The sequence below is a fragment of the Bemisia tabaci genome, chromosome 1 (assembly GCF_918797505.1).
Source record: "Bemisia tabaci chromosome 1, PGI_BMITA_v3".
Lineage (NCBI taxonomy): Eukaryota > Metazoa > Arthropoda > Insecta > Hemiptera > Aleyrodidae > Bemisia > Bemisia tabaci.
Window position 1 is genome coordinate 82,883,544 of NC_092793.1, and position 27,916 is coordinate 82,911,459.

Genomic DNA, 27,916 nt, shown 5'->3' on the forward strand with positions numbered 1-27,916 from the left:
GCGAGATCAGGGAAGGCCCCGACCCCAGGATGCTCCACCGCCCCCTCCCTTTCCTCCGGGACGCAGCTCCTGGTACCTCGTCATCTGCATGCGCGGTGGGCCCCGCGCGACCACGTTTCTGGACAAGCTCCAAAATTATGGATCCGGAGCCTCATTCGGCACCCTCAAAAACTAGCGGCGGCTCTATTTGTGTTCAGTACCTTTACGGAAAGAGTATGGCTGACGAAGGGTCCACTCATGATTGGCGCAGCCATCTTACGCCTTGTACAGTTGTACAGCTCTTAGGATCCAAAGAAATGACAGATGTCACATGCAGACCATTTCCAAGTGCAGATGAAGAATAAAGTTTGGTTTTCCTACATGACCATGAAAGGGGTGTTTGCGAAATCCCCCCCTCGTGGATTTTGACCAATTTTCAGTATGTTATTCCCTAATAGGCACAGGATACGCCTTTTTCCAATATTTCGAAGCCTGGAATGAATTTCCTTCCGCGTAAGTTTCAAATATTTCTCTTGATCGATCGATAACGTAATCGGTCTCTGATCTCTTCTGTGTTGCCCAAGCTCTCCATTTTAAATCTCAGCTCTTAGACTGAAGAGCTCCCTTCGCCTGACGCTTTGTCATCGCACAAGAAAATTCTTCTCTCAAAAAGGTGTTGGATTTGGATGGTCTTGATTCCTGCGACTCACAATCAGTTAGATGTTCCATAAAGCCTCCACCCGCCCAACACGGAAATATTTTAAAAATATTGCTGAAATATTGTCAAAAACATTTTAACAATATTTTAACAATATCGAAATAATATTGCTGCAATAGTTTGTTGTCCGCCCCCCTGACAATATTGCAGCAATATTGTCAAGGTAATATTGATAATATATTTTAAAAATATTTACTTGCGATGAGGTTATCATATTCCATATCCGTGTGCGCGCACTGTAGGAGACGTCTTTGGTACTAATTTTCTTTCTAATGTACGCATGCGTCCAGGTTGTGGATCGTAGAGTTGTTACTGACCTTAAAATCCGCGCCGTCCTAGTCGGGATTAGAACCCACGCCTCGGGGTGGAGTTGATATCCGAAGTCCAGTACTTTACCACCAGACCAGCCAGGCTTGATGTAGATGAGCCCGTAAATTCAATCTCTTAACTATCGCAGGCCTCTGAGTCCGTAATATGTTTGTTTATTGACGGATTCTTATAATATTTTACCAGAATTTATTATTTATTATTTATTTATTATTTTTTATTTCATCCTGTAATTTGTGTTTCAAATTCTTTATTAATTGTACTCAACGTATTCCTATTCATGTATTACAAATTTTCGTTTTTTTTAACTCTCTCTCATTTTTTTCTTTACCAAATTACTGTTTTTTATAATTGCGTCTTTTTCCAGTTTTAATTATTTGAGCTTTTTCCTAGTTTGAATTTATGTCGATGTATTTATGTTATGTTATTTATTTTTTTCCCTTCTTTTTGTCTTTTCTTCCCCCCCCCCCTTTCTTTTTTCTAGCGATTGATTTTAGTAAGTTCCGCAAAATAATTGGTAAACAGAGCAAAACCATACGCTAATTTGGCAAACATTTTGAAAATCTAGCAAAAATTTTAGCCATAATAGCATAAACTAGTAATGTTAATTTCGCAAAAGTATAGTTTGCCATTTTCGCACAATAAAATTACCACTTTTGCAAATTGTTTTGTCGTTCTCGCCACGAGGGTGGGCATTTTAGCAAAAAAAGCAAATTGCAGAAATCGCAAACCATTTTTTGCCATTTTAGCAATTCATTTTTAAATATTACAAAAATATTTATAAAATATTTTTAACATAATATTAAACAAATATTTTTAAACTAATATTTCTAAAATAATTTTAAAATATTTTGTAAATATATATTACAAACTGTTTTAAAAGTAATTACATAAATATATTTTGTAAATATATTTAAAACATTTTTATAAATATATTGTTACAATATTGTCATGAAATATTTTAGCAATATTGTCAACATATTTCTGCAGTATATTTAAGGAAATATTTACATGACAATATTGTTTCAATATTGACAATATTGCTGCAATATTTCGTGTTGGGCGGGCAATGGATTTTTGTTACTGAGGAAAGTAAACCGGGTCGTCACCTTCCATCCGGTTTCCTGTTCGTATCATCCTTGCTCACTGTGCGGTGATCATCGCACCCTCTGAAAATCCGGGATTGGAGGGGGGGGGGGGGGGGTTAACATTTTGAGACTGGATACTCCGATCATAATCCCGTAAACTACAACCCTTTTTGATCCTAATTAGTTGCGCAAGGCGACAGTTGTCCTTGCCCCCTTCCCGACCGGTATTCGGATTTTTTTCCGGAAGTACACATCAAGCGCACGGCGCACTATGGTCCAATAGCCCGATTTAAGCGACAATAAATCGGAAAAATGAAGTTTGGAAAAAGTTCGATTTCAATACGTAGATCGACAGTACATACTGTAAAGAAGACTCCTGTAAAATATCATCTAGATTGAAACACTAATAAAGATGTGACAAGCCTGGGAAGTGCGGCGCGCGGAGCACTTTTGAGTACGCTTCCAGTTACCGAGCGGCAGTGCTGTGTTTAAGGGCTTGTTTTCGTTGTTTCACCGTAACTGAAAGTGTTTGGGTACTTGATTTACAAAATATAAGGTAATTTCCAGATGTTCCATGCTGAAACAATTATTTTTTATCATGTCTAATGCTCTAGATTAACCCTTAGACATAGTCAGTTTTTTCAATAAAATCGCAAAAGTATGACCCAAAAAATATACTTTGCACCTCTGAGCACCTCGTAATTTTACTCGGAAGTTATTGTCATGACTCTAGACTACCTTTTAGTCTGAGTGGCAGATCCATAGTCCACCATAGCCTCAAGTTATTTCTCATGAAAAATGACGTTTTCGCGTTTCTTAGCAGTCACTACTATTAGCTATCATATGCCATTGACCATGCATTTTATCATGTTCCACTCTCATATTCTATCAAAACAGATGCCTTAGAGCCTAAATTTACCCAGGCAGAATAATACGAGTTGATGGGGCTGATCGGAAGGAATTGAAACTTATGCTCAAGAACAGCGAAGAATCGCCTCGGGAGGCCACTTTAAAGGTCCCGTAAAAGTTTTTTTTGACGTTTTACCATGTTTCAAACATATAATCTATCAGAAGGGATACATGTTGGCTCAAGTTTAGCTTGGCAGATGAAAACGCGTTCAAACGGTTGATCGGTGGGACTTGAAAGTAAGGCTCCCAAGCGATGAAATCGTCTTAGGAAGCTACTTTGAGGTCCCGCAAAAGTTTTTTTTTTGACGTTTACCCATGTATCAAACACATATTCCATCAAAATGGATATATTTAAGCTTAAGTTCAGCTTGGCAGACGAAAACAAGTTCAAACGGCTGATCGGTGGAACTTGAAAGTAGGCCTCCGCAGCCATGAAACTTTGAAGTATTATCCTGAGCTGTCTTTTTCAAGTTCCCTTGATAGTAGTGTTCGACGAAGTTCTCCTTTTAGCTTCTTATAGTCCATCCAATGTAAAATTTAATTGTGAAGCTTGAAAAAAAAAAAATAATTCCTCCGAGGATCGAACCCGGGACCTAAGATTTATGGGTCAGACACGGTGTCCACTACACCACCGCGGAACATCTGAAGTGCTGCCTCAATTTAAAGTTTTTGGACAAATTATACCGCAGTTATAAAAAAGTATAAAAATGTTAAAAATTGATTTTTTTCTGAAAAATGTTAGCATATTTGCACTCAGCGACCCAAAAAACCCCTGAAAACTCATGTTGCAAGGTATAAGCATACATATCTGATTTAATGCCGCTTAAATCGGGCTATGGGACCATAGTGCGGCGCGGCGCGGGCGGCCCGCGACGAATAGCCCGTGAAACTTCATTCAAAATAAATATTCCGGCGATATGAGTTCAGAGACAAGAGACCCTCCACTAGTAACTTGGCCATGGTGGAAGCTTTTACTTTCGGGACTTCAGCATTCTACTGTTGACTTACCTACATGGTTAATGTTCAACAACGTATTGGCAGTTTCGTTTTGCAAACAAGCCGAAAATGGCCAACGTTTGGGAAAGTTGTTTGGCTTATGACGTCATCCGAAGCTCATCATCGACCATGTAGGTAAGTCAACAGCCGAAAATAGGGTGATGACTGTTGCTCGCTCATAATTGTCCATAAGGAATTGTTGAAACCCCGAAAGTAAAAGCTTCCACCTGTCGCTAGGAGGCCAGTGGAGGGTCTCTGGTCTCTGTATGAGTTGCTCGCCGCGTGCCGCGAGGCAACAAGGCCATAGGCAGGGGGTGTTTAAGGTATGTGATTAATGCATATCTGTTTCCTTTTCGTCGGTCTTGTTATGCTAATACTGCTTCCTATCTGGCGTCATGGAGACGTTGACGTTGGGTCTTTATCGGACGTTTTTACTCGTATGCAGACAGGCGCGTGCCTTATTGCTCCTAATTCGGGCCTGTCAGGAAACTACGATAATTACGGGATGCGCATGTCCTGTGGACTTGACATTGTCACAGAGTTTTTTTTTCTTCCTCCTCTTCTTTTTTTTTTTTTTGAGCCTCCGTTTAATTTAGTAGCAACCTTTAAACCCTCTCTGACGCCGACGCGGATGATCCACTGAAAAAATGAGACAGAACGTAGCAACTTGAAAACCAAATCGCTCGGTCTCATCCTGAGACCGAGAGCGACGTTGATTGAGGTTGAGCGCTTGAGGTTGAATTTTTGAATTTACTTTAGTGGATGGTGTGTAAAGACTAAAGAACCTACAATTTTTGTTCCTTCATAGAAACAAACATTCATAGAAACGCACCTTCTTTACGACTCCGCGAAGAGCAGGAGACGGGTGCCGAAGCTATATATAATGGTCTGAATACGAAAACAAACAACAACAAAATTTCTTTAGGTACCAGAAAATATAAAGTCCAACGAAGCGCACTTTGAAAAAAAGGGACTTTTGCATGTTTCACGAAAGAAAATATCTTCACGGTCCATTTATATTCCAAGAAATGCATACAAATGGTAGGTAGCAGTTTTTTTTTCGATTTCCACGTAGAGGTTTCAAAGTGATGTGGCTAATCAGTATCAAAATTTCTTTTTGCCGTTGTTTACCTGTGAAGAGAGAAGCTGAAAAATGCGCTAAATTCCTGTAGGCTCTACGTAAATCGTGAAATAAGAAGCGAATAATTTTCCTATGCGCTCGTCGTAGTGGGTCCTTTGCACGTGAAAGGTGTACAGCCAAGTGAATAGACTGTCTATGGCATCATTTCCGTAACCCTCCGGAGAAATATTTTTTTCTGAAACGAAAAACTTTTTTATATATAAGGGGAGAAACTTCATTCACGCGGCCTGAACACGAGGCAACTCATGTTCTGTAGAATCGCTTGCGCGATGGAATGGACTGTGAGCCACTGCTCGGCGGCGGAATCAAGGCGGGCGGGGAGAGCGGTACGTTCCGAGTCCATGCGCTTCGCTGCGCGATCGCAGCTAGCTTCTCTCGGCCCCTTACTGCAGCGCAGCGCGCTGCTTTTATTTCCGATGCGCTATCTCGTTCCCTTTTTCTAGAGTACCTATATCAAGAGAGTATGGCCACTGGGCCCCATGGAGAGGCTTAGGACCCAAAAATGGCGGTGCTTTGTTTTGGTTTTTGTGGATGGGAGGGGAGTCATTGCCAACTTTTGACGGTTACCAGCAACCGTGGCATCATACGACTTGCGTCCCGCGGTCAAAAAAGGAACGACTTCCGTCCCGTGTCCAAAAATCTCGAAAACGACTTGCGTCCCGCGCTCAAATCCGAATTTGAGCTGCCACCATGCTTGGCAACACCGCGTACCTGAGTCAAAATACTATCAAGTCAAATTGGAAAATCTAACTAATAAATCTTCTAACTAATAAAAGGGAAATACATTGATCATACACTCATCCATCACGCTCGCCTCCCTGCTCCCGCCGGTCGGAATCGGTGCGAACTTAGCCGTTCGACAGGTACTGTCCCCGAGGGGTGCAATAAGCTTTCTTTTCGCGATCCGCCCGTCCGTTCGCGAGTAACCGCGGTCGGAAGTCGCGGATATTCCCGTAAGCCCGTGTGTGTCGGAAAGAGAGACGTAGCAGTGCGGGTATATTTCCTGACGCGGCCGTTGCCGGGTGGCCGTCGGATACCTTTAGCTGCGCGCGTAATTGGCCCTTGATTTCCGCTGTTCTATGCTATGAACGGCAACACTGCGGGCCTTTCTATGTTTCATCCGATTATCAGCTGATGAAAGTTTTTGAGCTTTCTTATGTTTCCATAGTTATTCTTCTACGCTTACTGCTCGTATATTTATTCGCCTTCCCCCCTCCCCACGAACGTTTTTACTTTGTTTTTTTTTTTTTTTTTTAAACTGAGCGAGCAGCTGATGAAAATAACATCTTTTTGAATGTTTTGGGTCAGTTATTTTCCATTATCTGAACTTTAGTTGTTGCTTTCATAGTGGGTTTCTTATGTAATCATGGATTTTTTAACTATTAATTCCAGTGGAACTCAATTTAACTGTAGTTGTCCAGTGGCGTAGGAAGGGGGGGGGCCAGGGGGGGCCTGCCCCCCCCCCAAATTGGAAATAGTATCATCTGGCCCCCCCCCAGAAATTCTGGATGGTGCACTGATTGAAATTTATCACTCTTAATGCACATAGTTTTTACTTAAAATCTCGCGCTCGAACGGTTAGTTTTTTCTTCTCTGTTCATTATTCAGTTGAATTGCTCTAAAAAATCTGGATGCAATCGATTTTTTTCTAATTCATAATTCATATCTTTATTTTTTGGTACATGACAAATGCTCATTCGTTCATAGTTACGTCTTGCTCATTATATTATATTTTACTTTGCATGGGCTTTTCCTAATACAGAACAATGATTCTGGCATTCACTAAACATTTATTTCGCAATTTTCACACAAATGAGTGGTTAAAAGTGAGAAAATAAATGGAATAACCTGTTGAATGCAACAATTTCAAAGTATTTTAACCTTAAAATGCATAAAACTGGGTGAATTTTATGCAGAAATTGAAGGAAGATTAACGCCACAAGTGCCTCGAGATGCGCTCAAATAGAGTTAAAATTTCAAAAATTTTCCGGGGGAGGCCCCCCGGACCCCCCGCTGACCTGGGGGGTATGGAATACCCCCCAGACCCCCCGGTGGTGGGGGGCCAGGCCCCCCCCAGCAAAATGGCCTAGCTACGCCTATGTATAGTTGTCGTTTTAATAGTGGTTTTCTAGTGTAATCATGGATTTCCTAACTATTTCCGAACTTTAGTTGTTGCTTTCATAGTGGGTTTGTTGTGTAATCATGGATTTTTTAACTATTAATTCCAGTGGGACTCAAATTAACTGTAGTTGTCGTTTTAATAGTGGTTTTCTCAATAAATTTTGCCAACATGCTTTTCAATTCATTCTACAACATTTCATTCCGACGTGGTAATAAAGACTTATAATGCCCCATTCAGGCTACGATATTTTTTCGCATACGAAAAATCATGGAGAATTTAAGTTTTTTTGTTAACCAGCTTCTCGGAAGAAAAATAAAATTTCAAAGGAAGTCTGCAACGTCGCAAAAGAAGAAACGTCGTCTCTCATTTTGCCCAAAAATATGTATGTATAAAATTGATGGCATCATGACTGGCCTCTCTCAACTTATATTCGTCTGTAACGATAAACAATTGGACGCGTTTGCTACGGCGCCTTGATACAACTATATAACCTCGACGGATGTCCGTATTGCGTTCAAAAAATTGAAGGCGTTTAGCCCCCCCTGCTCATACTACCTGTAGTTGATTCGATCGACAAACGCGTTGGTCGGCGGCAGGGACGGACTGGCCGGGGTGGCGATGGGGCGATCGCCCCACTTTCATGGGCCAAAAGGGGCCCCGGAGGGGCCCCTTTTGGCCGATTTGTAGGGCCGTATTTCGCCGTTTCGAAGAAGCGCCCGAGGGCTTTTTCGGTTCGTCCTCGAGAAAGGGCCCCGAGACTCCTGAGAGGACAGGACACTTTATTGCCGATTCGGAGAGCGCCCTGAAGGAGCTTTTTTATGCCGTATCTAAGGGCGTTGCATTTTGAGAGCCCTTTTTTCTGATTCGAATAAGTCCAAAGGGGTCCTTTTTTGTCATTTCAGAAGAGCCCTGAAGGACTCATTTATTGCCGATTCGAAGAAGATTCGATGGAGCCTTTTTTTGCCGCTTCTAAGGACCTTAAAAGAGCCCCTTTATCTGATTCGAAGGAGTCCTTTTTTGCCGTTTCCAAGGGACCATTTATTGCCGATTTGAAGAGGCCTTGATGCGGTTTTATACCGCCTCTAAGGACCTTTAAGGCACCGGGCTCTTTATCGCCGATTCGACAAAAGGGTCCTTTTTGCCGGGGGCCCTTTGGTACTGATTCAGAGAGGCCTCGAGGGCGCATTTCTATGCAATTTTGAACTTTGGAGGCCCCTAGTAGGGAACCTTTCCTACCTTCCTCAAGGGATTTCGTAGGGGCCTTCGGCGATTTTTCCCCCCTTTAGCGAAATCCATAATGGGGGCTGTCTATATAATACGTAACGCAGTTTTTCCGATTTTTTTACCCCCATCCCCCCTCCGTAACGCATCGTAACGCAAGGTCGAACCATCCCCCCCCTCAAAAAAAAATAAATAAATACGTAACACAAGCCTCGCCCCTCCCCCCTATTTTGGTCAGTTTTTTAAATTAACAAGGAAAAAAAAGGTCTTACGGCAAAAAAGAGTTACGTAACGTTGGGCTTGACCCCCCCTCCTCCCCCCTTAAACGGCACTGATTTTTCTATGAGCAGAGCGAAGAAAGGATCCAATAAAACGTTCAAAAAAAATTAAGACAGTTGTCAATTTTGGCGGCTAAAAAGTACATTTAAAAAAAACAAACGAACAAAAAAATCCGAACTGTGTTTTTCAGAATGTGTTCTTTTTAGAATGTCACTATTACTATTCTACTTGATTCTATGTATCTTCTGTATACTAATTTAGCTTTGGCACAATTTTTCGTTGGAAGAGGAAAATAAAAGTTGAATTCTAAGTATACAACGGATTCTCATTTTTTCATCCAGTTTAAGAAAATATACTAAGTTTTGCATTTCTGGTCTCTTTTTGGATAATGTTTCAAAAATAATATTAAAGAATAGGGTCTAAAATAGCGTAAAATTCATTCTAAAAGGGCCTAATTTTCAAAATTTTCGGGGGAGGGCCCCCGGACTCCCCTTCTACTGGGGGACCCCCCAGACCCCCCTAGGGGCCCGCCCCATACTTAATTTAGGGCCAGTCCGCCCCTGGTCGGCGGTGACGGGGACTTGATGCATTTTTTTAAACTTGATGGATGTCCGTATCGCACCGACTGAAGTGCGAAACCACGTATATCCGTTGCGGTGTTTCAAAATTTCCGTTCTTAAATCATCTCTTTCATGAGAAACAATCCAAATTTACGACTTTAAATTTTGAACCAAATTTTCTGCTATCGAATACGAAGAATCATGGAGATTTTATGTTTTATGATGACCAGCTTCTCGATGGAAAAATAAAATTTCAATAATTTTTCCATCACAATACTGGCACTTCACATTTAAAAGTCCGAAATTATTTTCCGGATAATCATTTTCGATAAAATTATCAGTGCTTTGCTGAAATGAATTGAGGTTATTTCCCTGTTCACCCCTACGTCGTACATTATCTATCTCACTGAGATAGCCATCATGCCGCACTTTGCGTCGCGCGGATAAATTGCGAGAAACATTGCCACGCTTCGCCGGACGCCCACGTTTTCGACTCCGATCCATTCCCAATATCAAAACGAATACGCGCACTTTACTAAAAATTCGGGATTCTTCATACACGACAAATATTAACAAAATTCAAAAGACGACGCGCACTGTACGAAAAAATCGGAATTCTTCATAAACGACAAATATCCACGACGAATTACAGATTTCGTGATTTCGGCAACACTGCTCCGGTTCGGAATCTCCAAAATTAGACAGAAAAAACAGCTGATCGAGACGCAATAAAAGAAGGGAAACCACGACGACCAGACGACGACGATCGATCGCGGAACACCGCTCTAACACACGAGTCACCCTTTTTTAGCGTGTTTTCAACCCTTAGAATCAAAATTTCGAAAATCGGACGACGATTGCACCCCTTCAGCACGAACCGCACATGCGTACAAAGTTTCAAGGAAATCCGCCTTCGGGAAGTCGCTGAAACATTGGGTACAAAATTGGGGCCTCTCCTTTATAGTTTTAGAAGATTACAATAGTAACGCCGCATTATAATGTGGTATTATACATCGAAACGATTCATGTTCTACTAATTATTGATTATTGTGAGATGAATTCTGTTTTCTCTGATTGTATGTTTCATACGTGCGAAGCACGTACACTGAAAAAAAGTTCTGTTGTAACAAACCAGAATTTCTGGTTGTATTTCGCAACCAGATTTTCCGGATGATTGAACCAGAATTACAGTTGACCCAACCAGACGTCTGGTTGACTCCACCAAATTCTAGTTGAGTCAAATGTAATTCTGGTTAAATCAACCGGAAAATCTGGTTGCGAAATACAACCAGAAATTCTGGTTTGTGACAACAGAACTTTTTTCAGTGTACGGGTCACTAGAAACGTGGGTCGTACGGGTGGCTGATAAAATTGATCTTCGAATAACTTTTGATGAGCTAAGGAAATGGGTCCATCTGCATCTCATGGACAATACATAGTTGCCGTAATTAAGGTCATCCCGTAATTAAGGTGCCGTGATTTAAGTCATGAATTCTTCATCTAATTCTTGGTTCATCTCCAAAATGTCTGCTAAAGCTTTCATGCGCTTCTACTTGTATGCATGAATGAGCATATTGGGTATCCAACAAGCGGACACTTTTTTAAAATTCAGATGATTCTTGACAATATCGAACAGAAGTGCAAGAGCTGCGGTACAACCATTCCATCTAGCTCATCAAAAGTTATTCGAAGATCATTCAAAAACCTCTTTGACAAGTTACAAAAACTTTTCGTTAACAATAGTGTCACACGGTACTAGGGATGGTTACTTTTTAACGAACCTTATATTTCCCTGACTCAGTCCTAAATTATAGAAGTATGCATTAATTTTCCAGCGATCCAAATAAAATCAGTGAATTAAAAGTTATACGCATATATTATGAGATATTCCGATTTGTTTCCTGCAATATCGCCGCGCGAAGCGCGGGTTGACTGCTAGTATACAATAAAATTACCTATGAGGAAACAGGCGTCAAAATTTCTTCATACTCATTAGCAGTGCACGTCATGAATTAAAAAATTCGCTTGTTTTACGAGCACCTCAAAAATTGAAATTGTACCATTAAAAACGCCGGGGCACTACGAGGGTAAAAATTTGAAGGACGCTTCGCGCACATATTTAGTCGATCCTCACTCCCTAAATAAATTTGCATAAGAGCATTTAAATGTGCCTCTTTTTCAGTCTGCTTTTTCCCTTTAATCGAGTAGTATTAATAATTTTTATTTTTATATAATTTTCAGACTGAATATTTACTAAGACTAAAACAAAATCAAAAATATTAGGATGGGCCATATGGAATCGACACTCACGCATTTCACAGTTTTAGTGGGGCGGATTAGCAAGAAATACCCCTAGGGATCGTGCATTTCGGATTAAAAAGCATGAAACTTTCAGGAAGTCTTTACACCGATTGAAGAAACGTCTTTAGCTACTGGGTGCCAGTTCTATGGGGTCCAGGGGGGCAGGGGGGGCGGTGAGGGAACCCTAAATCATAAAATTCAGGTTTTATGTGTGAATTTTTGTACCAAGGCATAAAAAACTGATTGAGTTTGCGGAATAGACCGTTCAAGGCCACTCAATACATACTGGAACGATTCCACCACATAATCGCCCATTTTTGACAAATGGGTGCTGGAGGGAGGGGGGGACCTGAGATTTAAAGCCCTGATTTTCTTTGTGAACTTCGACATGCGTAGTTAAGGGTCATATAACAACTAAGCCATTAAGCATTATAATTTTATACTGCCGAACTATATCAAAAAATTGATCACAAAAAATTCGTCATGGCCGTTGGGGGGGGGGGGGGGGGGGGAAGCGAAGCGCAAGCGCACACGTGCGAAGGTGGCGCAGCGTGCAATAGGCCTTCTAATATACGTCTATGGTTGTGCCGCTTTTTATATACCGCATTTTCGATCGTTGCCGTTATCTTACGCTCGTGAAATGGGGGGGGGTGAGACGACACAATTTTTCAACGTCTTATAAAAAATATTTTTAAAAAAAATAAAAAAAAAAAACAAAAAAAAAAAAAAAAAAAAAAAAAAAAATGGAAACGAAAAAATCATACATCACCGATTCCAAGGAGATTATAATTGGTATGTCCCATCTCTTTTTGGATTAGAAATCCTTTTCGGGTATCCTTTCAGGATAATTGCAGTTTCCTCAATTTATCACATTACCAACCAATGTTAGTTTCCCCATGTAATACTACTGTGTTAGAGCGGATTTCCTCTTGTTCTTCTTTTAGACTCCTTCTCAACAATATCTGCTTGGTTAAAGGCATCGCCGTAAACGTGCTGTAGCAAAGCTTCGTGCATGGTTGGCAGTTCATCAAAATTCCGAGTTTCTCATAGAATACTTCTTTACAGGAATTTATTCGCGAAGGTTTCAGATATGAAGTTTGACCATTTACATAGCCACAACGAACTGTTTTGATGTCACTACACTAGAGCCTCAACAGCGTCTGCGAGGCTTGTTGACAGGACTTAAAAATTTTTAAGACCTCCGGAGAACTTATATAAAGGTTTTCAGATCGACTTTTTATCCATATTCATCGAGTGCAGACGTTTGTATCAGATCGATAAAAAACATGAGAGTAGCGAATGAGGTGCGGCTCTTGCAGCACCAATTTTACTCAAAACTTGATGGATCGAAAATCATTCAAATTCCGTTACCAGTACCCAAAGCAATTTACAATCTGTCGAAGATGAGCTCACAAAAGCGGCGAGTGAATATCACCATAACATTGGTTCACAGTGGCAGGAGATGGTCATATGCAGTTGTTTTCTTGGTTAATCTCTTTTCTGAACCTGGGTATTCTTCTGGAACCTCATGTATAGTGACAACCCTACTCCAATATTATTGACCCTGCACGTTACATTTTATTCATGAGCCTATCATAAGCCTATATGACGGCAAGATTTCTCTCACCATAATAAGCAATGAATTTTCCTTATAAAAATCGGTGTAAATTAAGGTATCGTTACTTTGAGATTTTCCATATCTCACAATGAATTGGTAGCCATTGACATACGGTGCAACGATTAAAAGTGAAACCAAGAAGAAATTTTCGTCAAAGATTGTACGTTAAAGTTCAAAGTTGGAGTTCGCAGTGATATCAGATATTTCCATGGTGAGGCACTATCCAGCTAAATTGCAAGGACTCGATGTAAATACTGATGGTTGATTCTCTGCCTCATTTGTTGCGTTTTCAAGCGGGAGAAGCTCCGTTCTCATTGTTTTTCTTAAATTCTTCAACAAAATTTGGACATTTGTTTTTTAACATCAAATGAAGCTCAGGGGTCATTTGATGTGAATTTTGTGCTGGCTGTCCTTTTTGTATGATGGACATACCTTGACAAAATGCGAACGGCCTAGGATGGCCGCATTTTGGCTTCGATTGAGAGTCTCAATACGACACTGTCATTTGAAAGTTCTTCAAGAAAATCAGAATGGCGCTTTTCAATGTGAACCAACCAATCATTAGGTACACCATACTTGAGTTTGCACGACCGAAAGTGTATAAATAGATGTGAGGGTGGCACTGTTTTTAAGAATGCACGAGGCTCTTACAATATTGCGAAGCTTGTGGGAACGGCTACAAGAAGTGCACGAAAAACATGATGAAAAATATACTCTGGTAATGATGATAATGAGGAGGAAACTGCAATATATCTGATGTTACCGAAAAGGATTTCTAATCCAAAAAGAGCTGGGAGCATACTCAATTATAATCTCTTGGACTCGGTGGATGTTATGATTTTTCGTTTCCATTTTTTTTTTTTTTTTTTTTTTTTTTTTTTTTTTTTTTTTTTTTTTTTTTTTTTTTTTTTTAAATATTTTTATAATAGCGGTTGAAAATGAGTCGTCCCCCCCCCCCATTTCACCGAGCGTAAGTACGTTGCAACGATCGAAATGCGGTATATAAAATGACGGACAACATGACGTTATATTAGGAGAGCCTTTTGCACGCTGCGCCACCTTCGCACGGTGTGCGCTTGCGCTTCGCTTCCCCCCCCCCCCCCCCCCCCCCAACGGCCATGACGAATTTTTTGTATCAATTTTGAAATAGTTCGGCAGTATAAAATTATAATGCTTAATGGATTTAGTTGTTATAAACCTTAACTACGCATTCGAAGTTCACAAGAAAATCAGGGCTTTAAATCTCAGGTCCCCCCTCCCCTCCAAGCACCCTTTTGGTCAAAATTGGGCGATTAGTGGGTGAAATCGTTCCAGTATGTATTGAGGTGGCCTTGAACTGGTCAATTCCGCAAACTCAATCAGTTTTATGCCCTTGTGTACAAAAATTCTCACAGAAAAACCTGAATTTTATGATTTTAGGGTCCCCCCGCCCCCCTGCCCCCCTGGGACCCCATAGAACTGGGCACCCAGGCTAAATTCGTTTCTTCATCGGTGTAGAAGACTTCCTGAAAGTTTCATGCTTTTATCCGGAAATGCACGATTGTTATGCCAATCCGCCCCACTATTTGGGAATACGGTGCGGATCGCGTTGTGTATATAGCATGCTCGAAGTCAGCAAAAATAGTTGACGGTTGGATCTTGAGCCCCAATTTATCAGATTCACTAACTATGAAATTAAATACTCTCTTTCATACGAAGACTCTTCTTTATCAGGTAATAAGAAACAGGCCCCGACTGCATATGAGTTGCCTTTGAATCCATGGACGACAAATAGTTGAGTAAACTCTACCGGTACTGACATAAATGTGCCGTCTACGTACCACGTGTCGCATGCTGCTAGAAATTTTAAATTTGTTGTGGAGCTGCGGTAGCGACGTCGCCATATGATATGAATCACAATCAAATCAATCCACTACGGGACGCAAGTCGTTATCGAGATTTTTGGACACGGGACGGAAGTCGTTCCTTTTTTGACCGCGGGACGCAAGTCGTATGATGCCCCAACCGGACTTGCTGCCAACCTTACTACATTCAAGATAATTTTTCTCAAAAATTGCACACGATTAGTCTTAAAAATATGTAAAGAAGTCGCAAGAGTGCATTTGAGTAAATTTCTCGTTACGATAAGCAAAGAAAACTTCCAAGAAAACTTATGGTATTTTTAAACCAAGTTTATAACAGTCCAACTTTGACACTGTCTTAAGTTTCAAAGTAAAGTCAGAGCAAAATTATGTTTTCAAAATTGCTTACTTTATGTTGGCCTTGCCTTAAAGAGATGCACGTATCGGTCCAAGTTGGCACTCTCAATAGGAGCTTTAGAGTGACTTTACTCTGGACAGCTCCATCTACTTTTTTTAAGGGAGCTTTGACAACAATGGATGTAGGCCTGGTGGGTGGTGGGTGGACAGTAGACTAGAGCTACAATATTGCAATTTGGTCTGCTCTGGGGGCCGGTGCGGCGCGGCGGTGCGGAATGAGAGGGAGGGGAGGGTCCGGCAGGTCGCGGTCCGCGGTTTCCACAATATCGGGGACCCGGGGCAGGGAATGGAACGCGATCCCAGGGTGCTATGCGGCGACTTGGGCGAGCGGGGGCGGGTTCCGATTGGGTCGGGCTCGGCACCGGGTCCCCGGTCCCCGGGACTTTAGATCCCCCTCTTTCGGCGCCCCAGCCCTCACCTCAACAACCGAACACCGTCGACGACCGAGACGACCAGGAACTCTCCAGTGCCGGAGCCGAGTTGCCAATCTCCGTGACAGACATGAGCGAAGGAAAGTTCTGTTCGTAGACTATCATTGAATCTTGACGAGATGGGTTGATCATCAGTTGCGGTTTCTTTGTCGTTGCTCTGTATTTTTTCACCATTTTCCGGTTTCTGTAGACTGCACTGAAGAAGAAGAAGAAGAAAAAAAGTAACCAACATTTCGTGTCTCTGTGGGAAGTTGAACACAGGGGTGCCAGGTGCCACACATGGGAGACATGAGGCGACCAAAAGTGAGGCTCTGGTGCGCGCGCAGTTCGCATGTTTGGAGCAGTTCGGTCGGAGCGGTCGGAGTTAAGTAGCTGCGGTGACTCTACGGCGGATTGTTTACATTCAAAAAGTAGTAAATTTTCCAATTCTTTCTTTTGAAACTCTTCAAAAATGTCCTGAAGGGACTTATTACCTTCTAAATCAGTTATTCACCCATTCTACGAAACATTTGTGGTACTTTCGATGGTTCCACCTCCCCCAGTGAGATGTTTCTTCAGTGAGAAGCACCGAGTTTTCTTGGTTGGTGCAACTTCCTGGATACCTACTGCAACTTGATAATTTTAGTCATCTAAATTTTCATTTACTGTGAATGGAGTGTAATATTGTCTTGACAACATTAGCACCATGTGAAGTAAAATTTCAGTCTCTTAATCTTCATATTTTGCTGCCGGGTAGGTACATTAGCACCATGTGAAGTAAAATTTCAGTCTCTTAATCTTCATATTTTGCTGCCGGGTAGGTAGGTAGGGGTCCCTTAGCTATCGCTGCTATTGGAGTGCTGTTGAGAACCTTATCATAACTGTTGATATGTTTCATTGAGAAGTTATGTAATGCAAAACGGTTGTATTAGCAAGTCAATTTTTTTGGTATGTGAACAATAACTGAATGTCCAGAATTCTAAACATCTGACTGTATCTCAAGTATGGAGGAAATTTATGTCAGGTCAGAGTTTGTGAATCCTTGGCAGCAGTTAATGCACTTCCTTCAACTAACAATCTCCGCTCAATTAAGTCTGGTATGTAACGCTCTGATCCACTATATCATATACTTATAATCAGTTAGTCCAATATCAGTGTAAACAATGTTTGAAGGGTAAAGTATTTAAGCTATCCTCTGAAGATTGTGAGCTAGGGTGCAAATTGCGCAGAAGCTGCGGGATACTTGTTCGTTTTTTTTTTTTTTTTTTTTTTTTTTTTTTTTTAGATTTTTCAGATTTTCAATTCTTGTGGAATACTGTGACTTTGGCACACATTCTAAAATTAATAAGTAATTCAATGAAATTTTGATCAGCGCGTTGTGTAGACCCTCTTGCAGAAACCAAGAGTACCTACTATATGTATAGCGAGAGTAAGGACAGATGTGAAACTCCGGAAATCCATCAGTCCCTCACCGATGCTTCTGCGAATAAAGTAAAGGCGCAGAAATGGAGCCAACCTATGAATTTCAATTATCCAGAACGATTTACTAATACAATGGGCCTGTTGCAAACTTTTGCTAGAGCAAAAATAAGAGTTGTTTCTTATAGATAATGCCTCAAAAATCACGATGAGCGCATCGGCAAAGTCTGAAATGCACTCATAACTTCACAGTCTGCGTAAGAAATTTGCGGTTTTTTTGAGCTTCCCGCTTCAAAAACGATACTACGACACAGGTGAACATTTTGTAAGAGGAGTCGCTCCATCGTCGGCAATAATCATCATGGCCGACGCCAATCCGCCGAAACACGTTTGATGGGACGAGATATAACACCTGAACTAGATTAGACCGGATGACAATCGGTGTGTTAACGTTCATATTTTCCACGCCCGAATTGATTGACCTTGAACTCTCCTCGAATCACGCACGGAACTGCGAGCAAGCGTCGGCCATGATGAAAATCGCCGACGATGGAGCGACTCCTCTAACAAAATGTTCACCTGTGCCGTAGTATCGTTTTTGAAGCGGGAAGCTTAAAAAAACGCAAATTTCTTACGCAGATTGTGAAGTTATGAGTGCATTTCAGACTTTGCCGATGCGCTCATCGTGATTTTTGAGGCATTATCTACAAGAAACAACTCTTATTTTTGCTCTAGCAAAAGTTTGCAACAGGCCCATTGTTACGAACCATCGTTTAAAAAGCACGTATTTGACTCACTTTTTGCATAAATTTCCTCATTTTTGCGGAAGAACGCCCATTTCTGTACATTTTTGGCCATCTTGGCTAGAATTGGAATTTGCAGACTGACAGTGAAATTTTGTGTGTTAGAAGTTGGTTAGAAGGATGGCTGCACTTTTGGGCCCTAAGACCTCCATGAAGCGATCTGTCCATACTCTCGCTATACATGTACTCTACAGAAACCTAGCGTGATGCAGAAAATTTCGGAGGCAAAATTGCATCTCTGTTGATGAGATTTTCTTATGAACTTGGCATCCAGATATTTGTCCTACTTTTACCCAGATTATCTCTTCCGTCACTATAATAGCAACAACATTAGCAAAAAACATCCTTGATAAGAGGTAGCATAGTATTCCGGAGAACCCAGAGAATTTTGTATTAAATATTAATAATGCTCCTATGAGACAATAAAAAATAGACCATTATAAACTAAATCTGTCAATAGCTCTTGCTGACAACAACTTGCTACATCAACTTAATCTGATGTTCAGAAAAATAGGAAAACCAACTATAGTACTATCATTTCCATGCAAACAGCCAACCTTGCATTAATTGAGGAATGATAAATACTAGAGTACCTGTATAGCGAGAGTATGGACAGATGTGAAACTCCGAAAATCCATCAGGCCTTCACCGATGTTTCTGCGAATAAAATTAGGGCCCAGAAATGCAGCCAACCTATGAATTTCAATTATCCAGAACGATTTACTAATACTATTGTTACGAACCGTCGTTTATTAAGCACGTATTTGACTCAGTTTTTGCATAAATTTACTAATTTTTGCGGAAGAACGCCCATTTCTGTACATTTTTGGTCATCTTGGTTAGAATTGGAATTTGCAGACTGACAGTGAAATTTTGTGTGTTAGAAGTTGGTTAGAAGGATGGCTGCACTTTTGGGCCCTAAGACCTCCATGAAGCGATCTGTCCATACTCTCGCTATACATGTACTCTACAGAAACCTAGCGTGATGCAGAAAATTTCGGAGGCAAAATTGCATCTCTGTTGATGAGATTTTCTTATGAACTTGGCATCCAGATATTTGTCCTACTTTTACCCAGATTATCTCTTCCGTCACTATAATAGCAACAACATTAGCAAAAACATCCTTGATAAGAGGTAGCATAGTATTCCGGAGAACCCAGAGAATTTTGTATTAAATATTAATAATGCTCCTATGAGACAATAAAAAATAGACCATTATAAACTAAATCTGTCAATAGCTCTTGCTGACAACAACTTGCTACATCAACTTAATCTGATGTTCAGAAAAATAGGAAAACCAACTATATTACTATCATTTCCATGCAAACAGCCAACCTTGCATTAATTGAGGAATGATAAATACTAGAGTACCTGTATAGCGAGAGTATGGACAGATGTGAAACTCCGAAAATCCATCAGGCCTTCACCGATGTTTCTGCGAATAAAATTAGGGCCCAGAAATGCAGCCAACCTATGAATTTCAATTATCCAGAACGATTTACTAATACTATTGTTACGAACCGTCGTTTATTAAGCACGTGTTTGACTCAGTTTTTGCATAAATTTACTCAATTTCGCGGAAGAACGCTCATTTCTGTACATTCTTGGCCATCATGGTTAGAATTGGAATCTGCAGACTGGCAGTGAAATTTTGTGCGTTAGAAGTTGGTTAAAAGGGTGGCTGCACTTTTGGGCCCTAAGCCCTCCATGAAGCGATCTGTCCATACTCTCGCTATACAGGTACTCTAATAAATACAGTTTTTAACCATGCCCCATGCCTCAGAATTTCTACTATTTGGAGTTGTGATATAAAGAAAATTGTTGAATTTTTAGGGGACAACTAGAAGTTCACAGTGGAACTTTCATCTACTTAGTGGTAATGAAGGTACCTTAACCATACATTAATTGAGGAATGATAAATACAGTTTTAAATATATGCTTTAGAACTTCTACTATTTGGAGTCGGGGAACAAAAAAATGAGATTAATCGTTTGCATTTTCATTTGCCAACTAAGTTCACAATAGAACTTGCATCTACTTGGTAGTGATGAAGGTAAATGAAGAACCTCATCAGGGTGTTAAGTAAAATTGAGATTCTTGCATCATTCATTAAATTTAAATGAAATAATTGTGAAAAAAACTCTGAAAAATAATACACTGATTTTTTAACACTTTGCTTACGTACATCTTACTTTAAAAAATTGTATGCGAGGAAAGTATTATGGAACTTGCGAAATCTGATTTCATCATAAAAAGGATAATGCAACTTCCCCATACGGTTCGAATCCTCTGCGTAATTACGATCCAAACATGCGAACCGCGCGCGCATCAAAGCCTCACTTTTGGTCGCCTCATGTCTCCCGTGTGTGGCACCCTTGAACACAGTAACCTGAACGTGCAGTCAATATTTTTTGGTTAGTTTTTCTTTGGGTTACATTGACTATATCTTTTGGTTGAAAATTGTCAATTTTGATAACAATCAGGCGCAAACCGCCAGAATCGAACCCGTATCATATTGGGAACAGTCCAATGCGCGAGCCATTAGCATTTGTCGCAAGCTCTAGTCCGGGTTCTTATGTTCAAAAAAAGCTTCCCGTGGAACGGTAAGTGAAGCAAGTGTGGAAAATATCTTAATCTCTTCATTTCGATGCGTAAAAGAGGAATTTCGATGTTGTCAAGCGCAATTTTGCGTCTAACCCCCAAAAATCAAGATGGCGGCCAAAATGGGGGCTCGGGGGGTGAAAATTATGGAATTTGATTTTGATGTCATGATTGGGGTCAATTCTTATGTAATTTTGGTCGTAGAATCCGAATTTAAGGTCCAAAATACTCTCCGACCCAAAGGGATGCCCCAAATCCAAGATGGCCGCCAAAATCTCCAAGATAGGGTCAAAACTGCGATTCGTATGTAAAAGTGCCAAGTAGGGTGTCCTTGGTAGGGTTCTTTGGGTCGGAGATTTCACCTATGATGTCAAAAACTTACAACGGATCCATTGAAGCCCAAAAAAAATCAAAATGGCGGCCAAAAGGGCTGCCGTTGCGGGGTGAAATATTTTGTTGAGGCAAATATCGTCGAATGAGGTGTCACTGTATAGGTTTTTTGGGTCGTAGATTCCAAAAATGAGGTGCAAATAACAAAATAAGCTGATAGAAGTTCTCCAAAAGCCAAAATGGCGGCCATAATGGCTGCCGCCCAGGCATTGAACGCGTTTGAACAGTAGGGTGTCCCATTTTGGACGTTACAAAAAAAAAAAAAAAAAAAAAAATTGCGAAATCCAACAGAGATACCTGCCAAAAAGTTGTCTCATAGTTAGAGAAAAAAACACAAAAAAATCTCAGGGTCGTAGCTTAAGTTTGAGTGGTCCCGCAAGGTAGTTAAGATGTTTCACCGATTTCTCATCTTGGCAATCTTGGCGATCTTGCAGATTTTTTTTCGGTAAATGCAATCGAGGTAAAAAGTCGCAAATGCGGATAATGAGACTTCTGATACAATATTTTAAGAGAAAAATAACGGTTTGGACCCACGAGGATTAGAATCTCTCGTTCTTAGCTCTCAAAATGCAAAAATCAGCGATTTTAGCATTTTGTAGTCAAACCGCTGCTCGACCGTCGCTCGACTCAAATGTCGCGGCATTTGACGCGCTGTTTCACAATGATCCCATTGTAGGAGTAAAAAGTCCTTCAAGTATGTTCATTAGAGGTGTAAGAGGGTCACTTTGGCCAATTTTTGTTGCTTTTAAACATTGAGCTCATTGTTTAAAATGTTTTTTGTTTTGTTAATATAATTTTCCTGTTTTTCATCATTTTTTAAAATGGTTTAAAAAGGGCGACTCATCTTACACCAAAATTGAACTCCTTTGGCGAACAATATACGTAGATGGTCAAATACTTCCTCTAAAACAGTTTTTGGATTCAAAGCCTCCCAAAAAAGCCGATGTTGCCATATTTTATCCCCGGAAAACACAAAAAACCGAGTACCTATTTCAGTATTAGGAGGCTGTTCCTCACCGAGCTCATTGAGCAAATTTCAGCAAACCTTGAATTTTCATACGTTATGACCAGATTACTAGTGATTATGTACATGTGTTTATCTATACAGCCTCCCACCGCGGCGCGACGTTGCCACATACCATCGATAAAATTAGATGGAAATCCGAGTTTCCTTAGATTTGAGCCATTTTTTCGGATATTGCACATGGAATACTTATGTAAAACTTAAAATGCAGTATTCAGAGATGGAAGGGGATCATACCTCGTGGCAATAATCATTATTTTAAGATCCTGCGCTTATCGACGACCCATTTCTTACGAATTCTAAGCATGATGTTTGTGATGTCTCCAAATCTTAGGGAGTGCAAACTCCTTGAAGGACTTTAGGAGGGTAGAGGAATTTCCACTTTGCGGTTTGAGAAAAAAATGGGGAAATTACGAGGCAGCATTCTTAGCAATCGGTACCCGTCCAAAAGGACGGGGGTGGGGGGGGGGGAGAGGGCTAGGTTTATGGGTGGGCAAACTCTCCATGCCGCCCTTGGGGAGTAAAGAGGGGGCCACGATCCCTAAAGTCGGGAGACATTGTGCCTCCCTCTTTTACCCCCCAAGGGAGGGTAGGGGGCTTCGGGGCCATGAAATTCGGATACCTTGGGGTCAATTCCCTGTTTAACCCCGCGGTCCCCCACTTCGTACTACCTAAACCAACCGAGAAAAAGACCTGGTACGGGTGGTCCGGGACACCCTGTATAACGAAGCATAAAAAACATATTTATAGGAGGGGAAGGGTGGGGAAAGGAGAAAATATCAATAATTACAGCCTACAGCATGAATATAAGGCCCTAGCAGTGAAACAACCTCTGCCTCGCCCGGGGGGGATGGAGCGCCGCCAATATGCCGCCCGCGCGTAACCGGGAACGCGCAGAAAAATCGCTATAACTAAAGAATAAAACGTTTCCTCAAAGTCAAACAAAGTGTGGTAGATGCAGAATTTCATGGAGAATCACCTCAATTGGTTTTTATTCACATAGCAACAACCGCCTGGAGAGGAGAGACGAAAAACGAAAAAAAGTAGAACCTTCAAAATCGAAAAAATCGATTTATGACTACGATAAATTACGCAACCATGCAAACAGCATCAATATTCGTGTAGAGAATATTTTTTAACGTTTTTTAGCGCAAACCGCAACACTTACACTCAAACCGTTCGCGAAATATCGATTTTTAAAGTTTTGAAAAAATTGCAACTTTGCCCCCCTGCCCCCTCCCCCCTAATCATCCGAGGGGGCTGACATTTTGCCCAAGCATCGGGGACACTTAGTACAACATCTGAACAAAGTTTGGGCCAAATCCAGGGGGGGGGGGGGCCAAAATCGGCGTTTTTGGAACAACCTCTTTCACTAATTCAAGTTATTTTCATCCACATGTGTAACAAATCAATTCGAATAGTGCAGACAAATCCGACATTATCCGATGGTCGCTGAGAATCGTTGCTGAATTTTGCGCGGCACGCGCAAAATTCAGGCATCAGGCCGATGACTTCCACATTCAGCGTGTGATTGCGGCATGAACAGCGCGCCAGTCCGTGTACTTTTCTACGTCATAGCAAATCTTCAAGATGGCTGCCTTGCCACCACCTTCTGTATTTTCTCTATGGAGGAAAATAACGAGTTTAATTTTTAGTTAGGAAGAGCCAAGAGTCTTTTGGTAAGAATATAATTTGCAAGTAGAAGTAAATGCGGATTGATATCCACGAGGATTAATCATTTAATCTCGGATGGTGGGGTTGCTTGTTCCAGGCTGGTCGGCCTGCTACTTCCCGTCGGAGCTCCAGGGGGAGTTCGTCATGCAGTCGTCCGTAACGGCCGACATTGGGGTCCAGTACTCCACCGTCAACATCAGCAGCGAGGCAATATCTATTTGGGGCCTCTGCCATCGCAGGAGCGGAAGTAGCGTCATCCTCCTCGACAGGTAATCAAATCATGTATTTCACCCTCACACAGGCCATTCAAAGTCAGTTCTATTACCTTGATTCAAATATATCCCCATTCAAGAAATCAGGGGATCTACTAATCCGGAAAGTCCGGATGTAGTATTGAAAAAGTGCGTAGATTCCGCAAGGAGGTCAGTAAGTTTATCCCTCATACCATACTACTTTTTTAATAAAGCCTGGAAAGTATGCAATCTGTTGCGCTTTAATTCCTGGAGTAGTATTAGGGGCCTATGCCTTCTGGCCGCAACGTGGCGCAACCCCTCCGCTTCGCGGCCTCTTCTTAGCTTCTTTTTAATGTTGGTTCTTTTTCCCTCAAAAATTACGACATATAGAGAGTGTCTCAGGATTAAATACGAATATAGAAGGATTCGATTCTTTGGGTCTAAAAAAGACGTTGTTGTAGTGTAACTTTTTTTCCAAAAATGCTTTCCCTGGGAGCTACGCCCCCCCCCCCCCCAAGTTGGAGGGAAAAAATCGTCTTTTTAACAATTTGACAATGTTTATCAACCAATATTAATGAAAATTGGTAATTGGGGGTAATTTTTCGCGCACTCTTCATTTTTGACCTTCAAAAGAGGGAAAACTTATTTTAAGGGGGGGTGGGGTATCGAACTTATATGTGACCAAAATTGATGTTTCCAGCAACAAAAATTGATTTTTGACGGCACCTCTATATTTAGGTAACGTTGAAAAATATTGAATAAAGGTATCTTGCGTTTTTCGCTATGACTCATCGTTTCCGAGATAATAGGGACTGTATTGAGCGAATGGGCGCGAAGGGGGTGGGGGTGACCCCCAGGGAAATCGTTTTTGATTGAAAAAAAAAAAAAAAAAAAAAGTTACTCCACAAAAACGTCTTTTTTTGACCCAAAGAATCGACTCCTTCAATATTCTTACTTAATCCTGAAACACCCTGTCTATTCCTTTTGAGAAGAAATAATTTGTGTTTGTGTTTAAGAGAGAAAAAAAAATCTGAAATCAGAAGGATGCATGGATCTATGATCGATTAATGAGCCATTACTGTGAAACAACGGCTTATAATTAACAGGTCACAGTCGATTACTTCGGACGTCGAGAACTGAACCCACATCTCGGGCCCAAGCGGAGGAACACTAAACTTGACACCCCAGTCGCCCTTTTGGGTAGCTACATAAATCGAGATGTCCGTTGTCCATTCTCTCCCTACAAGGATTCTGTGGTAATCGTTCCTCCGTGATTCCGCACGCAGCTAGCGCGGATTGCATTGATCTTGTGAAGCGCGACATGCCGTCTGAACTCGCATTCACTGTTCCCCGATTTTTATCCAATTTTGAACGCATTATTTAAACATTTGTGTCCAGTTAAAACTTATGTTCCTTTTAACTGAATTCTTGATTTTTAGAAAACTGTGAACAAAAGCATAAAACTGAATGTGATAATATAGATACATTCTCATAGCGCGGCGCGCTTTTCCAACACTCGGTGTTGGAATTCCCTGCTTGTCTTCTTCTTATCGGCAAAAAGGAGGGTGAGAGTTGTAATCCCATCCCATCCCATCCCATCCCACCTATAATAGTTACCGGATCTATGTCAGCAATTCTTTCGTTCACGATAATTATCGTCAGATTTACGTTAGCTGTCTCAAATTTTGTAATTTTGTCCATTTTGATCTGATGAAGAACTGTATAGATTTTCGGTTAAATCGCATTTACCGTTTACTTATACACGGTAATTAACGTAAGTGCCCTACTTACGCTGTTTTCCACTAAACTGTTTTTATGAAAGTTTCATTCCTTGGTTTCTTGGTAACCTTTGTTTGCTATCAGCAGATGTTTTATTTCCATTTCTCGGCCAAGTCAACGGATTTTATACTTTTTTTTTTTTTTTTTTTTAATCATTGCCAGGTTAGTTCTAATTTTTTTGCCAGCATTTATTCTACCTCTCCCCTCCCAGCTCATTTTTCTAACTCCCGTAGCCCCCCACCCCCACTAATTTTTTATTTATATTTTTTTTCTTATGGCATGCCTTGCACCCCTACCATCATATTTTGAGGTTTCATTCGTAGGGATAAAGTATTGTTTTGTATATAGATCTTCGATAAATCGTTCGATATAAAGCAGGATAGACAGGGATAATACGGAATTTATTGATAGTCACCGGGATAAAAGGTAGGAATTTTAAGAAAAGGGGAATAATCAGTGTGAAACGGGGTAGATAAGAATTAAACAGGATAGATAGTGATAAAACAGGGTAACGTCTATCGATCTTCGATATATAGTTCGATATAAAATATGATAGACATGGATAAAACGGGATGGGGAACGACATTGATATTAATTGAGTTAAATGGAGGAAGTTTGAGAAAAGGAGAATAATCAGTGTGTAACCGTAAAGATAAGGATAAAACAGGATAGGTAGGGTTATCCCACCCTTCGATACATCGATCTTTGTTTATCGATCTTTGATAAATTGTCCGATATGAAACAGGATGGGAAAGTGGAATAATCAATTTGAAACGGGATAGATAGAATAAATCAGGATAGATATGGGTAATATTGGATATAGATAGGGATAAAACGGGATGTATTGATATTAACCGGGATAAAAGGTATGTTTATCGTGTTTGAAGATTTTGCTGTGTTTGTTGTGTTTGATGTATTTGTTGTGTTTGTAGTGTTCGTCGTGTTTAATATGTTTGCTGTGTTTGGTGTGTTTGTTGTGTTTGATGTGTTTAATGCGTTTGTTGTGTTTGATGCATTTGTTGTGTTTGATGTTTTTGTTGTGTTTGATGTTTCATGTGTTTTTGTCGTGTTTGATGAGTTTGCTGTATTTGTTGTGCTTGATGTGCTTGATGTGTTTGATGTGTTTGATGTGTTTGTTGTGTTTGATGTGCCTGTTGTGTTTAATGCGTTTGTCAAGTCTGATATGTTTATCGCATTTGATGAGTTTGCTATATTTATTGTGTTTGATGCGCCTGTTGTATTTAATGCGTTTGCTGTGTTTGATGTGTTCGTTTTGTTTCTACTCAACTCACCTATATTCTATCTTCAAGTATACAGGGCGTCCCAAAAGTCCCTTTCACCCCTTCTAAAATTTTACCTAATTAATATTTTGAAACAAAACTTCGTGAATGTTTAAAGATCAATGTAAGCTACTTTCAGGGTCCCCAAACTTTTTGCCCCCCCCCCTCCTGGGGGGGGGGGCTACGGGTCCCAACTTTTTTTTTCAAACGGCAACATCTCCTTTGTGACACATCAATTCAAAGAGAATTAAAAAAGAAAATTTTTGGCACAAACCGCAAGTCAAACTCTTGATTTTTGACAAACTGACCGCCGGTCAAATTTCAAAATATCGGAAATCTAAATCCCCGTTTTCGTCAATGGATTGGGATGAAACTTGGTTCTCACAGGTTTTTTAGAACGAGAAAAACGATTCTGGCATTATTTTTCCGGAAAATTTTTGTCCTTCTCAAAATGGCGGCGGTCAATATGGCGACCTTGAGCGGCAAGAGAATAAATTAGGCTGCTTATCGCTGAATTTGCATGAAACTTGGTATTAGGGGACACTTCGGCATGAAAAAGACGAATCCGTCATCAGATTTTTTGAAATTCTGAATACCTTCAAAATGGCGAGGAAAATGGTGGAAACTTGGTATTATGGACGTTTACGGGTGGATTCGCATGCTGCCATTTTGAAAGTATTTGACATTTCAGAAATGCATTGCGGAAGAGGCATGTTTTGTCAAACCAAAAACCAACAGGACCCAGAGTTTCATTCGCATCCAACCGTAATACCAAGTTTCTGCATT

At 40.7% G+C, this 27,916-nt stretch overlaps 1 protein-coding gene across 3 annotated transcripts in view; it reads left to right on the top strand.

The window, feature by feature from the left end:
- The window catches only part of LOC109043984 (uncharacterized), a 247,270-nt gene that overhangs the window by 126,645 nt on the left and 92,709 nt on the right, over positions 1 to 27,916 (top strand). For all 3 annotated transcript variants that reach the window (XM_072306298.1, XM_072306299.1, XM_072306300.1), the window contains one exon: positions 23,936 to 24,107. In XM_072306298.1, coding sequence (XP_072162399.1) covers positions 23,936 to 24,107 — 172 coding nt within the window. The remainder of the gene's footprint in view (positions 1 to 23,935; positions 24,108 to 27,916) is intronic.